Raw genomic sequence first — 16,359 nt, forward strand, 5'->3', positions numbered from 1 at the left:
TTTCAGTAGCTTCACAGGCTTTGTAATGCACTACTATGATTCAGTATAGCAGTGCATTAGAATCTAATAGAAATAAGCCTACAGGCTTTTTCTTGCACCACACTTTGACCCCTTTATCTGACCTTTGGTGGACGATTTTGGTGTCATTAGATTAGTGACACCCTCGTCCCCGCTGTAAAATCATAAAATTGGAGTTGGTACAGCGAGTGACCTGTGAGGGCCGCTCAAAAGTTCCTATGTTAAGTGTATGGGCGTGTGCCTGGGGACAGTAAAGCGTTGCTAAGTGAGCGGGTGGTGCTGAAGGGCAGCGGGCAGTACTGAAGCAGAGTGGCCGGTACTGAAGGGCGGCTGGCAATGCTCCACGGGAGCAGGCGATGCTGAATGGACAGTGGGTTGCACTGAAGGAGAGCAGGTGCTGCTACACGGGAGCGAGCAGTGCTGAAGGGGAGCATGTGATGGCTGCGATTGGTTCAGCCTTTCAATGCAGCGCTGGATAACCAATCACAGCCATCGTGTCATGGAAGCAGCATTTATGAATTGGCTGAGCTGCCACTCCTAAATCCTGTTCATCCAGCGCTGCTCAATCGCGGCTCCCGAGAACAGTGGCCGCTCCCAGGACAAAAGGCATGGAAGGGGGCATGGCGGCCCTGGCCATCATTGGCTGACACCCCCCCCCCCCTCTGGGCCACCAATCACAGCTAGAGACAGAAGACAAAAAGAAGGCAAACAGAAATGCTAGGCAGAGAAAAGACAGATGCAGACCAAGAGAAAGAAACACTCAGACACAGCAAAACACACAGAGGCTGACACAGACAGAGATACAGGCACAGAAACAAAGAAGAGAGGCAGAGAAAGAACAATAGGCAAAGAAACACAAAAAAAACTATTTTTCCAACTTTTTATGTTCATAGAGCCAATCTAGTAATGATAAAATATGGTAATCAAGTTCCTTAGTGGGACAAAAAAAAATGTTTTAAAAACAGTTGCAAAAGTTTTGTTTTTTTTTAATTGTAAAAAGAAAAAAAATGTTAAAAATAAAAAAAACCATCAAAACCCCACCTTCCCCGTTAACTATGAAAAAAATAAAGCTCTGGTATTACAGCATTCATAATGACCCACAGAAAAAAACGTAGTACATTATTAAATGCCAGTGAAAGGTGTGTGTATATATATATATATTAGTTACATTAGCAACATGGCATTTTTGCAATTCAACCAAGTCTCCATTACATGACCTATCATCTAGCAGGTCAAAGGTCATACACCTTGTCCCTAATCCACCTTGTGACCATTTGATCATGTTGAGCATTTAAGGATAGCTGCGCTATTTACAATACACTGAGTGGAGTTTAGGAAACAAACCCATATTGCAAAATACTTGTGTGGAGAAAACTAGCGAGTCTGAAGGAAGACTATTGTTTTTAATCATTCTACTATGGAGAATCCTGAAACCTTCTGAAATAATATTTCAATTCCAAACCCTTTTCAACATCTCTCCTTGCTGTCAGTGAATGAAAACCTCCCAATAATATTCCATGGCTAAACTCTTATCCTAACCATGTATTGTCTACATAGGAGCAGAGCTCAGATAAAAGAGACAGCTTCGATATACATACAGTTTTAGCACAAAGCCACATGTTTTACATTGATTTTTTTCCAGACACAATTTTGCTAAGAGGTTTTACCTAAAAATAAAAAAAAAAAAGCACATCTGCAGTAAAACTGCATACTGTTCCGGCTTACAAACAGACAGAGTGTGGCAGAGTATTGGCTGAACTACAGCTGTTATGTGTAGCTTTACCCTTGGGTCTCATGAAGACAACCCTTTGTAAATTGAATCCAGCTACCCAATCGTGTGATTGCCATGGGTCCGGCTTCACTAACCGCCAGTGATCCGCTGTCATCGCGCACCGTAGCTGCGGCCAGCCATACGTGCAGTATGTGGTCAAATATACTATCCATGCAACACAAAATGACCGCAGCAACTCACCCGGATGGGCTTGTCCATGTCGCCATTACAGAGAGCCCCAAGTGGTATCTTGAAAGGTCGCCACACAGGGTTCAGATTGTTTTTAATGACCTGCAAAATATACCGACATGATATTCACATAACAGGTAGGCAGCGTCCAAGTTATAGTAACATGTAAAATATCAAGATTTGCTACATCTGTAATACAGCAGCATAGTTTAGTTTGTTACGGCCATATCAGGGCCATCGGTTCAAACAACTTGTGTGCTGCCAGTTAATGACTTGGCATCTCTAGACTGAGAGGGATGGAGGTACTAGACACCAAAGTCCAATGTGTGGAGTAAAAACAAAGCAGGTCAGCTTTTATCTGTGCGGTCCCTTTGCCTCTCCTGATAAGCGGTGCCGGTGGTAATAGGCCGCAGTCCCTTTGCCTCTCCTGATAAGCGGTGCCGGTGGTAATAGGCCGCAGTCACTTTGCCTCTCCTGATAAGCGGTGCCGGTGGTAATAGGCCGCAGTCCCTTTGCCTCTCCTGATAAGCGGTGCCGGTGGTAATAGGCCGCTGTTCACTTTATCCTGTTTATAAGTTTTGTTATCAAAGAACAAATATGAAGCCTTGAAAGTTTGGAAAGAATGAGAAATGAAATGCCCCTACTCCTTAGCATGTAATAGAAGGGGCTCTGTAAGGTCTTTATGTAGCGTCAGTAATAGGGACCTTTTACACGGAAAGGGATAAACCACACGACGCAGCACAAGCCACGGGAAATTCTGCACCAAAACACTCAGGCTGCCTGCGGAATTTGGTGCAGAGTTGAAAATAGTTTAAAACCTGCCTGCAATACCGCATTAAAATATTTACTGTATATACTCAAGTATAGGGCCGCCTGCAGACGGGCAGAAATTCCGCGGCGGGATCTCCCGCTTAATTTCCGCCCTTGGAAGCTGCCATAGGATTGTGTTAGCAAACGCAATCCTAGGCAGACGGCTGCGGTTTGGCCGCGCGAAATCTCGCCCCGCACAGAAACGTCACTCACCGGCCGCCGGCTCCGGTCTGCGCATGCACCGGCTGCCCGGCAGCCAGCACATGAAAGATCCGGAGCTGCGGGGCGCGGGTGAGTACGCACTGCTCTCTGCAGGCACTCGAGTCAGGTCCCGCGGCAATTCTCGCTGCCGGATCCGACCTGGCCGTCTGCAGGCGGCCTAAGCCTAGTTTTTCAGCACATTTTTTTGTGCTGAAAAGCCCCCCTCGGCTTATACTCGAGTCAGGGAAGGCTTTAAAAAAAAAAAAAAACCTTCATACTCACCTCCCAGACGGTGTCTGTGTCTCCGGTGGCAGTGCGGCAGGCTGCTTGAATTCTCTCCGCTGTCATACCCCGCTGTCCTCTTTGCTCAGCTCTGTCATCTCCAGCCATCAGCGCTGTGTAAGTAAGAGCTGTGATTGGATTAAGCGTCAGCCAATCACAGGCGGTGCTCGATCATTCACAGCCAATCAAGCTGCTTTAGAATTCTCCCCGCTGTCATATCCCTGCTCGACTTTCAAATCCCCTGCTGCCAATGAGTATAAGTAAGCACTGTGATTGGATCTAACGCCAGCTGTGATTGGCTGACGCTCAATCCAAATACAGCACTTACTTACACAGCACTGACAGAGCCAAGCAGAGAGGACAGTGGGGCATGACAGCGGGGAGAATTCAAGCAGCTTGTCGCACAGACAGACGCCGGCTGGAAGGTGAATATGGAGGGTTTTTTTTACCTAGTATATACTCGAGTATAGCTCGGCTTATACTCGAGTCAATAAGTTTTCCCTGTTTTTTGTGGTGAAACTTTCTCGGCTTATACTCCGGTCGGCTAATACTCGAGTATATACGGTAGTTAGATCTGCGGATTATGATGTGGCTGCGGCATAATTCCGTCCAGTGTGAAAGTCCCCTTACATTCTGATCCTTACCTCTGTTCTGTGGATCATCTGCCATCTTCCATCATCAGTTTGTCTGTGAAATTCCAAGTAAGGGTCTGATTTTCCAAATAGATCCTGCAAAAAAAATAATAAATAATATCATAAGTGATAAAACTACGTGTGATAATATAACGCTGTCTTACTACATCAGTAAACAAGGCAAAATGTAGTCAGGGGTTCGGTGCGCTACTTTTTATTAGGTCCATTAAAACTTTTCAAGATACTGTAGATGGTGGTGGGACTTGCATCTATTATATATTTATAGCATATCCTGTGGGTATGCCATACATGTCTGACATGGGGATATGCCTTTAAGTAAAGGTGCTTTTATTTACGTCATAAGCACTTCAGACAAAAAGCAAACTATGGTAGCATTTACACGCAGCAATTATCGCTCAAAAGCCATCGTTTGAGCGAATTTTGAACAATCATTGTTGCGTGTAAAGGGGCCTAAGTGTAGAGATTTAATAGGATTCTACTAACTACTAAGAGAAATGTTATGGATAGGTTGATGAAGAGTAAAAGCCCTAAATACTAGCATAAATTAAGGTAAAGTTACGCAACTGCTATATAAGTTAGAGTTTAGAAGCTAAGGGGGTATAACATGCTATTATGAGTAATGTTTATTACGGATATGCTGCATTGATAGACGATTATTGCCTAGCTGCAGGGGGCTAGAGTAAAGACCCACTTACATGTAACGAGTGTCGCTCAAAATTCACGTGAACGAAAGTATGCAATAACTGTAGTGACATGTCGCTTCTTGACACAGACCCCATATGAATTCCACACATGGATTTGCCCATCAAAAAGGTCTAGATCCACAAGCAGATCCATAGACATTTAAGTGCACAGCCATTGATTTCTGGAATCCATGTGGAAAAATCTGCTGCAGATTCCGCCATGTAAGCATAACCTTATTGTCCATGCGTAGTATACAACTGCTGTTGACGGTGTGTAATGATGAAGTTGGATTTATGTAAGAGGTTCAGCTTTGGCCTTCATGGATATTGTGTGGGCATTTTCAGTCCAAGTCATGGTGGCCATTGGAAGGAGTGCATCACCAGACCGCAGTGCTAGGCAGGAAACTTGAGCCTGCTCAACCAATGACACACGTATTGCAGCCCGCATGGAGGTTCCTGTTTAGGTATGAAAGGTGGAGTATGGAATAGATGTTGGTTGTTGTGTTGCTATGGTGGTCAAGTGAACAGTACGTATGTGAAGCTTTAGGGTGGCCTGGTCGGGAGTCACAAGTGGAGCCCTGGAAGACTTTGTGAAGAGGGTGAGAGCAGGCAAAACAAGTGAGCTGTGAGAGAATCCCCTTAAGACTTCTGTTCGGGAGATAACAGAATATCTGAAGGGCTGTCACTAGAGATGAGCGAGCATACTCGCTAAGGGCAATTGCTCGATCGAGCATTGCCCTTAGCGAGTACCTGCCCACTCGGGAACAAAGATTCGGGGGCCGGCAGGGGGCGGGGAGATCTCTCTCTCCCTTTCTCCCCCCCCCCCCCCCGCTCCCCCTGTTCACTGATGCAACTCACCTGTCACCCGCGCCGGCACCCGAACCTTTGCTCCTGAGTGGGGAGATACTCGCTAAGGACAATGCTCGATCGCGCAATTGTCCTTAGCGAGTATGCTCGCTCATCTCTAGCTGTCACACTGCAGAGGGATCAGCTCTATTCTCATTTGCACAAGGAATGACTAGGGGCACTGGGATGAAACTGAAAGGGAAGAGATACTTATTAGATATTAGACACAGAGTGAAGAATGAGTGGAACCGGTTGCCATGGGAGGTGGTGAGTTCTCCTTCAAACAGTCTTCAAACAAAGGCTGGACAGACATCTGTCTAAGACGACTTAGTAAATCCTGCACTGAGCAGGGGGTTGCACCCGATGACTCCGGAGGCCCCTTCCAGCTCTACCATTCTAGGATTCTATGATAAGGTGCCTATGAAATAGTCGTAAGTGAGGTAGCTCTGGTCATAAACATGCTATCTTGCTGAGAGATTGGAAGCCTACTACTAAGAGACGGTGCAAAATATTGAAAAATATGTTGAGAGTCCATGGAATAACAGTAGGCCTGCCAAGAGACTGAATAGCTAGAGAGCTGCAGAATATATAAAAAAACTATGTAATTACAAAGGCTGATGATCATATTAAGAGACTGCGTACTTGATAAAGAGATCGCAAGAAACTGCGATTATATGACAAGTCTGCTGCGTAGTTGGAGAAAGAGGACTTCATACTGCCAAGGCCGGCAAGTCGAAACAGTGTTGCCAAGACTCTAGAGCCAGTATCGTTGAGTACTACTGATTGTATTGTCAAAGTATTTGACACTGTTATGAAGTGTTCTGGAACTGTGCGCCAAGTTATAGTCACTGCACCGCTGATACCACTTAAAGTGACTGCATCGCTGACTCAGCTGCCAATTAAGGACTGCTTTGGTTTGCTATAATGTGTGCTCCATCTCTTAACTACCTGGCACCTGGGCCACCCCCACACCTCTCTATGGAGGCACCAGTCCCCATTCCAGGGTGCATTATGGTTTATTAGTGCTTGGTCCAATACCTTCTTGTCCAGTTTTCTTGCTTCAACTTCAAACTGCACCACTCGGTTATCTTTAATTTCTTCTGCAAATATCTAGAAAAAAGGGTAGATACAGACATACAATATGAGACTCACTCATACAATATCAGTCAGCGCAGTGCTAAATGGGGGTTAGTGTGAAATGTAATGGGACGCCCTCTTTCAACAACTTCTTTCAATGTACTGGATCATAAATGGGTATCATTTTCAGTGGGTGAACAACCCCATTGACTTTTACTCCAAATTACAAAACCATAAAATCGTTTTTGGAGCAGAGAGAAGGGGTTAAAATGGAATTAAATGGATCTGTTTTTTTCCGCCATTGATTTCAATAGGATTTGTAAAAATGGAAAGGCAAACAGAAAGCTTCCATTTTGCTTCTGTTTTGTTAGGTTTCCTATTTTTAAACAAAACCAATAGCGCCGTCTGCAGTGTTGTGTGTTCAGATTAGGGAAACAGAAACCTAACGGAATGGAGGAAAATAAAAAAAGTTTTCCATTTGCCTTTCCATTTTTAAAAACCCCATTGAAATAAATGGTGACAAAACAGATCCATAGAATTCCATCTCTCCGCTCCAAAAATGGACCAGAAAGAAGGAAACCCAAAACGGAGATTAAACGCTCGTGTGAATCCATACTATACTATATAAATGCATCGCCCGCCCCCTACCAAAATTTCACCGCTTCTTCAAAACAAAATTTAGTGGGTATAAACACACCAAGTAGTTATAGAAACGTAACCCTTTCTAATCCACTCTCTGACATCTTCCTACATTCTGATTGAAGCTTGTATAGCTCCAGTGTCAGAAGACGTCCGACAGGGTATTCTTACTGTCTATTGCCAACCACTCCGCTGTCGGAGCCTCTCTGGCACACACACACTGGCTTTAGCCAGTAGATGGCACCGTTGTATAACAGCAAAAAGAGAAAGCCTTTTAGGAAACCCTGAATCCAAAATTGGATTGGAAAAGATTAAAGGGGTATTCCCAATTTTGGCTTTTCATAGCCAAGATGGGAAAACCTAAAAGCTGTGTTCCAATCACCTGTCAGAAAGAGCAGAGCGTTTGGCACAACACTGCTTTCATAGCTCTTATTAAATGAACGGGAGCTACAGAAACAGTGTAGCATAGATCACTCTGTAATTCAGGGACATATGGAAATAGTGTGGCATGCTGTGCCACGCTGTCTCCATAGATCATATTCACTTCCATGAGAGCTACGGAAGCAGCACTAGGCTAAGCATTCGGCTCTTTCCATAGGCTCCCGCCAGGCTGTCGGTAACCAGGGCAGCTATGAAAAGCCTTTGTTCAGGCCATCCTTGGCAGTCATAAATAAATACATTTCTCTGTTGGCCTTCCACAATAACCTACATCAGCAAAACACCCAAAACAAACCATCACAGGTCAAATATAAAAATCCCCGTACCGTAATGGTTCCTTTTCCTGCCGGTCTCCCGTTTTTTAATACAAGAGGTTTGGTCAGTTTCTTACTGGAGACAATCTTAAAGAATAAAGAAATGTTAGTGGTTGATGGATACGGGCTCGCTCACATCTGTGTTAGAGCTTCCCGTCTCGCTGTTACATTTTTGGAGCAGAAAAACGAAAATTAAACATTTCCACATTTTCCCATTGACTTCATTAAGTTTTCAAAAAGACAGAATGCATTCAGTTTGCTTCCGTTCCATTATGTCTCCATTGTTAACTGTATATTGCTGCTATCTGAGGTTCTTTTCTATTACGTTGTCTTTGAAATTTTTTTCCATTCTTTATGTTCTGATCACATCGCAGTTTTACACTACATTCAGCGCATGCAACAGGAAAGCTCTCAAACATATCCCTGTGTACCCAACAGACTGTGGATATACATTGGTTTTTATAATGGGAACCAAGGACATACGTAGACAACAGGGGGCTCCATAGCAAAGATCAAAATGAGACCCTTATTAGGCCTCATCGTTCAGTGTAACTAGCGGCCGTTCAGTAGTGAACAGCCGCTGTGTTATCTCAATGGAAAGGGGAGGGGGAGTGAGAGGAGAGAAATCTCCTGCACTGTCCCGCCCCCCTGCTGGCCACTCCGTGAGCGAGCCAGAACTAGTAGCTCCCGTATGACAGCACGGGAGCGTGGAGACACAGGGACGAGTGCTTTAGACTCCTGTGAATTGTAGCAGTGAATTGTGCTTGGCAGGCTATTATACTGTACATGAAGCTATGATTTTTCTGTTATGTTATATTAATACAATTTCTTGTGCAAAATTGCCAATTTAGATGGGAAATGAATAAAAATAAATAAAAAAATGTACTCGAAATAAAAGTGCCCATTTATATGGGCGTATATCCCATCTGTGTGCGGTCCTTGTATTTCACAGACCCGTTATAAGCAATTAGACATTTTTTAAACAGACTGACGGTCTATGTGAAAAACGTAATTTTGCATTGTATGCGGATGGTGTGTTCATCACGCACTGTAGTGTAATCAGATGTGGATTTGCAGCCCAGAATCCCCACAGCACGTCTGCAGCAAATACGCCACGTCTGAATGTGGCCTTATTATACCCCCTCTCTAAACCTTGGTCACCACGACATTTACCAGCAATGAGTGTTACTTACTTGTCCCAATGTACATTCAAACTCTCCCAAAAAGTCATCGTCGCCCAGATCATATGACTTATTGTCAATATCATAAATGCCAAACTTCAGCTTCTGAACTATCTCAAAGTAGTAGTCAACCGCAAACCTCTTTGCAAATTTGGGGTTTAGACAATTCTTAATTCTTTCTGTGCGTTCAATCTGTTAAAGAAGAGTTACATCTGTAAGGCTGCATTATACTATGCAAAGCACAGATCCGTTACATATAAAGTAATGTTATATAAATACCGGTACGAGTGGTGTTTTATATATTTAATGATAAATTAAATTACATTTTGTTTAAACTTTAAATGAGTTGTCCAGTTGTAAACCATTGACAACCTTTCTATAGGATAGGCCATTGATAGTGTATCAGTTGGGGTTCCCCACCCAGGACCTTCACTGATCAGCCGTTTGCCAGGCCGATGTGCTTATGCACAGAGCTCATTTCTAGAGGAAACAGACAGCTCCGTTCCCACTGCAGTGGCCAGGGTTGGTATTACATGCAAAGTTCCCATTCACTTTAATGGGAGCTGTGCCTGAATTATCATGCTGGCCCACTATACAGAGTATGCAGCATCTCCTTTCTGCTCCATACAGGGGGACAGCTGGCCCAGAAAACTGCTGATTGGCTGGGATACTGGCCGGTGGCTCCCTGCTAACTTATCCTATGAATAAGTTGTCAATTGTCAAGAGCTGGGAAACCCCTTTAACAACTGAAATGATACAATCAAGAAGGAATAGTAGCAAAAGATACGCTAAGAAAGAGTCAGCTATGCAGCCGGCCCACTGACACTACTAAGGGTTCCTTCACACTGGTGAATCACGGCCAGATATCGCCCTCGCCATCCATGTAAAACCTGTGGATGTAAGGAGTTTTCACGTGAAAATAGCTTTGCATCCCTGCGGGGATGAAGGAATCCTGCACTCTGGCTGTCACAGCCACGGCAGAGGATCGTAGAGTTCTCCCATTGTTTTCAATGGGGCCAGTGCTGAGCGATATGTAAGAAAGATTAGACATGCTGCAATCTTTTTCCTGCATAGCATCGCATTGTGGGTGCTGTGAAGGAAAACATCAATAATGTGAATGAACCCATCCAAAAGAATGGGTTTCGTATTTATGCATCTCGCAAGGCACAGATCTCGCACAATGTTCACGTCTGTGTGAAGGCTCCCCAGAGTGCAATGCTTGCAGACTCAATGCTCTAAATATCTTCAAAACTATCAGAATAGCATCAAACATTGTATGTAATAATGGAGTACCTCAAACCACTGCTGGCCACTTGTGTTCATGAGGAGGACGCATAACGGATCTGATTTGGACCCAACATCTTTGTCTAGGAGATTGTCACAGGAAATACTCAGTTCCACTTTGGTTACACATTGTGCAGCCATTTGCGATTCTGGAACAAAAGGAGATAATTAGAGAGGAATGTTTGAGCAGCAACCTCCATAATGCACATAGCCCAGTTGGGGGCCTAAAATGGGTTGGTTACAGATGAGGGACTGATTGTGGAAGAGGAATACAACCAAGTGCTATTAACCTTCAATACAGTCGAAGCCCCATACAGCTGTATGTGTATAGAGTGTAATGCACAACAAATGACTACACACGTTCAGACCCGATGCACTACTTTTGGTCCCCCGATGTGTACAAGCCTCAGTACATTGCTGTGTCTTTTTCCAGTGGTGAGAAGACTTTGGGAACAAGTTTTCACAATTGTAAGTACTTACCATATATACTCGAGTATAAGCCAAATTTTTACTACATTTTTTATGCTGTAAAAGCCCCCTCGGCTTATACTCGAGTGAGGGGGGGGGGGGGCGGAAGACCGCAATACTCACCTCCCAGCCGGCATCTGTGTCCCCGGCGCGATGGTCTCCCCGGTGGTGCGGTAAGCTGCTGAGATTTCACCCAGCTGTCATCTCCCTGCTCGACTTTGAATTCCCCCGCAGTCAGCACTGTGTAAGTAAGCGCTGTGATTGGATCGAGCGCCATCCAATCACAGCTGGTGCTCAATTATTCACAGCCATTCAGTGAATCACATCACCCAATGGCTGTGATTAGTTTATCGAGCACCGGCTGTGATTGGCTGGCGTTTGATCCAGTCACAGTGCTTACTTACACAGAGGTGAGGAAATTCAAAGCAGAGCAGGGAGATGACAGCCGGGAGAATTCTCAAGTAGCTTACCGTACCACCGGGAAGACCATCGCGACGGGGACACAGACGCCGGATGGGAGGGGAGTATTGTGGTTTTTCTTTTACCTAGTATATACTCAAGTATAGCTCGGCTTATACTCAAGTCAATAAGTTTTACCAGTTTTTTGTGGTAAAACTTATTGACTCAGCTTATATTCAGGTCGGCTCATACTCGAGTATATACAGTACATAAAAGTATCGTTATGGCGGCTGATGCTTTATCTTAGTCCAGAAATGTATTGGTCTTCTATCAGGAGGATTTTCCTGGAGAACTCTTCCAAAGCCAGAAAACTAGTCCCAAAAGTTTGGGTCTGTTAGCTTAACCCTACGTTAACACTTTACACTGTTCCTCAAATACGAAGCTCTAATTGCAACTTCAACCCCCCCACCCCCAGCCCTATGGCTATGCCAACTATGTCCTTCCAAATGTAGATTCTATGAGTGCAATATTTTAACAGTTTGATTTTTATAAACACTGCAACACCAAACAAGTGGGCATTTTTCATTGTTTAGATTTTTTTTAACTTAATTTTTTAAAATGTTTTTACTGTTTTAAAAAAAGTATTAAGCCTTTTTCTACATTTTTATTTAGTTCTTACAGGGGACTTCGCTTTGCATACAGTAATATTTCATATTGTAGTATATGGTTATTTTCAATGTTGCCTATTAAGCCTTGCCACAGTGAGGGCTTAATAGACATTCATGGGAGCCTTCATTAGGCCCTGGGCTGCCATGGCAGTCCACAATAGCATCCTGGGAGGGAGCCCCCCCCCTCCAGCTGGCCTTTTAGATGCACAGTTACTTCTGATCAGGCATCTAAATAGTTAACTTCCCCCTATCGGAGATAGCAACCGAACTACTGATGATTTTTACATTTGTGGAGTAATGACTGCCTCCACTTATGTTGCTCACTCCCTTTAACCCATCTGCGCCATGTCCTTTTAATTAGGCTATATAATTTGGTATCCTACTTTCCCTTGTTTTATTTGTAAACTTAGGCCCAGAGAGAGAGGTATCTGATAAAACAGTAGGAAACCCATCTTTCCCAGGTCATTTTAATTAGACCGCATAGCCTGGTATCAGTGTTAGGATCCATCCTTAAGCATTGTCACCTGGACGTTCTTGGATGGGCCAATATACGTCGATCAAAATATATGCTAAGATATATATATATACACACACACATACACACACATGCATGCTGTTGCCATGTGTTTTTTGCTTGTATTGACAAACAAGCTGCTCAGCTTTTGGCACCTTCAAACCGACCATGACTGAGGGAACAAACGTTATTTCTGGCCTATCAGCATATGTAAAAGGACGTTTAGGCACAATCTCCAAATAAATCAACCATTTGTTGACAAGCTGCTATCAAACTCAAGGTCTCTTGGTTAAAAAAAGGGGACAAGAGTCCATGATGTTACAAACCCTAATGCAAATGACATACAATGTGTTTGTTTTTTATGGTTCATTATCTTCCTTTTTACTCTGCGGATCTCTTTAACTAGGAGTATGCAGCTGCTTTTAACCCTTTCCAATCCACTGTCTGGCGTCTGAAGACATTATGATTTAAGGTTGTACAGCTCCGATGTTGGAAGACGTCCTTCGGGGTTCTCTTACTGTATAGTGCCAGCCTATCTGCTATCGGAGCCTATCCAACATGTCACCTCATGCAGTACTGGCTTTAGCCAGCAGATAGCGCCGTTGTATAACGGCAGAAAAAGAGTAAGCCCCCTAGGAAAACCAGGATACAAATTGGATTGGAAAGGGTTAAACCTTCATGCTTTACAAGTAGACCTTCAGGACAAACTATACAAGGAATCACTGGTATTTGCACTCCGATCTTGTGCTACGCAGCTGTCTTTCACTGTGACGCATCTATAAAATGATTTTACTTTAGGTATTTAATTAAAATGACCCTCTGGTTCACAGTAATAAAAAAAAATCACTACATAGATCTATCATCTCCAGCGGCGCGCTATGGAGTAATCATAGCACACATACGTTATTTGCCTTACCAGAATACCGCTTTTTAGATCACCTAATCTCCAAGACAAATTTCAATAAAAGAAATCAAAAAGTTGTAGGCACCCCAAATAGTACCAATAGAAACCACAGGTCGTCCCACAAAAAAACAAGTCCTCATACAGCTGCATCAATGGAAAGATCAAAAAAGTTATGGTGGTCAGAAGGCAACAAAATTTTTTTTAATTACAGTATATATTTTTTTAAAGTAGTAAAAAAAAAAAGAAAAAACTATAAACATTTGGTATCGTTTTAATTGTATTGACCCAGAATTAAGTTATATCCTTTTTGCCGAGTGTGTATGCCGTAAAGACAAGAACCCTCCCCCAAAAAGCGCAATTGTAAATGTCTTCCTATTTCACTCCACTTTTTAAAAGGTTTTCAGTATATAAGGCTTTCAGTAAAATAGTACCTTTGAAAAATACAACTTGACCCACCAAAAACCAAGCCTTCAGGCAGCTACGCCGGAAGTAAATTGAAAAAAAAGTTATGATTTTTTTGAATATGTGGAGGAGAAAACAAAAACGAAAAAAAAAAAAAAAATTTCAGTGTCCTCTAGAGGTTGAAAACCTTTGAAATTCTATGACTACTAGAGATGAGCGAGTATACTCGCTAAGGCACACTACTCGAGCGAGTAGTGCCTTAGCCGAGTATCTCCCCGCTCGTCTGTAAAGATTCAGGGGCCGGCGGCGGGCGGGGAGCGGCGGGGGAGAGCGGGGAGGAACAGAGGGGAGATCTCTCTCTCCCTCTCTCCCCCACGCTCCCCCCCGCAACTCACCTGTCACCCGCGCTGGCCCCCGAATCTTTAGAGACGAGCGGGGAGATACTCGGCTAAGGCACTACTCGCTCGAGTAATGTGCCTTAGCGAGTATACTCGCTCATCTCTAATGACTACCTAATTTGTTGGGTTTTTACAGCGGTGATATCAAAGTCTACATTTCTGCAGCGGCTATTATGCAAAGCACCCAGTCTCTACGCTAATGGCCAACAGTTCATGCCGCCCCCTCATAATACTATACAGACCTTTTTTAGGTGAAGTATACCTGCATTATTTATTAACTCTACTACATTAATGTTCTACATTTTCAGCATATTCTGCATATCAGATTACTGTCTCTTTACAAGGTCTGGCAGAGTTCTGTTTTTCATGTTAGTACATAAAGTGTTAATTACAGAGAAAGGTAATAAGTAACTAATAAGGTAATAGGTTCTGGAATAATTAACCCAGTCTGAACAGTATAATCGCCAATGTCCACCTGGCAAGACATAGAGGTAGTGTAATGGGGTGCCCTAAAGGGCTAAAGGGGTTGCTATGGCAATGGATGGAGATGTGCCAATGTTCTGCCAAATTTGGCGCTACAGAATTGAGCATGCCAGGAGACACAAGTACTGTAGAGAAAGACCTTACCACTGGCTGTATTTTGCATGCGCATTTCAGTCGTGCAAAACAAAAAAACACAGCATGCTTTTGATCATCAGACGCCCCTTAGAAGTCAAAGTGGGTGCGCATAACGCAAGGAGATGCGTAATTCTGCTGGAAAAAGAACACATCTGAAACTATTTAACCATTTCAAGCGGTGCGACTTGTTTGCATAAAGGATTTGCACTGAGAGCACTGGCCCTTTAACAAATAATGCAGGAGAAATCATTGAAGATGATGGGAGGGGCGGAAATCTATTAAATAGTTTCTTTTCAAGTGTATTTACGAACGAAAAAGATATGTCACGAGATGCAGAGGAATAAAACAAACTCCCCGCTAAATATTGCATACCTAACACAGGAGGAAGTGCAGAGCCGGTTAAAGAGGAATGAATTAAAAAAAACTTTTTTGATAAAATTCCCGGGCCCAGATGGAATACAACCAAGGCTTCTAAGGGAACTAAGTGACATGATAGCTAGGCTGCTATTTTTAATATTTATGGATACTATCAAGACTGGGGTTGTACCATTGGATTGGTGCATTGCCAATGTGGTTCCAATTCACAAAAAGGAGTCCAAAAGAGAGCCTGGTAACTACAGGCCGGTAAGTCTCACTTCTATAACTGGAAAAATATTCAAGGGGTTTCAGAGAGATGCTATCCTGGAATATCTCAAGGAGAACAATGGAATAAGTCCACACCAGCATGGGTTCATGAGGGGTCGATCACAGACCAATCTGATCAGTTTCTACGATGAAGTAAGCTCTAGGCTGGCCCTGGGAGAGTCTATTGATCTCGTATATCTGGACTTCTCTAAAACATTTGACACCGTGCCGCATAATAGGTTGATATATAAAATGAGGCAGCTCGAAATGGGTGAAAATGTGTGTATCTGGGTAAAGAGTTAGCTCAGAGATAGAAAGCAGAGGGTGGTAATAAATGGTTCATACTCTGATTGGGCCACTGTTGCTAGCGGGGTGCCACAGGGTTCAGTATTAAGCCCCATTCTGTTCAATATATTTATCAACGACCTGATAGAGGGACTGCACAGCAAAATATCAATACAGTATTTGCAGATGACACAAAATTATACAATATGACCAATGCAACGGAGGACAATGTGCGGCTACAAACAGACCTAGATAAGCTGGGGGCTTGGGTAGAAAAATGGCAAATGAAGTTCAATGTTGATAAATGTAAGGTTATGCACATGGGCAGGAGAAACGGATGTCACCAATATACACTAAATGGGGTACTGCTAGAGAAAAGTGATATGGAAAAAGACCTGGGGGTACTAGTGGACTGAAGATTTAACTGGAGCAACCAATGCCAGTCACCTGCTGCAAAGGCAAATAAAGTTTTGAGAGGCATTAAAAGAGGTATAGGGGCGAAGGACGAGAACATTATCCACCCACTATATAAGGCACTTGTCAGGCCCCACATGGAATACTGTGTACAGTTCTGTTCATCGGTGCTCAGGAAAAATGTTACAGTGCTTGAGGGGGTTCAAAGAAGGGCAACTAAACTAATAAATGGAATGAAGGGACTGGAATACCCAGAGAGGCTATCAACATTGGGATTAT

General features: G+C 43.4%; 1 protein-coding gene across 1 annotated transcript in view; it reads right to left on the bottom strand.

Moving 5' to 3' along the window:
• CPNE3 (copine 3) overlaps positions 1 to 16,359 on the bottom strand; it is an 80,913-nt gene that overhangs the window by 52,093 nt on the left and 12,461 nt on the right. Inside the window, exons 2-7 of the mRNA XM_066578446.1 lie at positions 10,396 to 10,535; positions 9,115 to 9,294; positions 7,934 to 8,008; positions 6,492 to 6,563; positions 3,916 to 3,999; positions 1,991 to 2,080 (exon numbers count right to left, since the gene is read on the bottom strand). Of these exons, the coding sequence (XP_066434543.1) occupies positions 1,991 to 2,080; positions 3,916 to 3,999; positions 6,492 to 6,563; positions 7,934 to 8,008; positions 9,115 to 9,294; positions 10,396 to 10,527 (633 nt within the window). The 5' untranslated portion in view covers positions 10,528 to 10,535. The remainder of the gene's footprint in view (positions 1 to 1,990; positions 2,081 to 3,915; positions 4,000 to 6,491; positions 6,564 to 7,933; positions 8,009 to 9,114; positions 9,295 to 10,395; positions 10,536 to 16,359) is intronic.

The sequence above is a fragment of the Eleutherodactylus coqui genome, chromosome 9 (assembly GCF_035609145.1).
Source record: "Eleutherodactylus coqui strain aEleCoq1 chromosome 9, aEleCoq1.hap1, whole genome shotgun sequence".
NCBI classification, from domain to species: domain Eukaryota; kingdom Metazoa; phylum Chordata; class Amphibia; order Anura; family Eleutherodactylidae; genus Eleutherodactylus; species Eleutherodactylus coqui.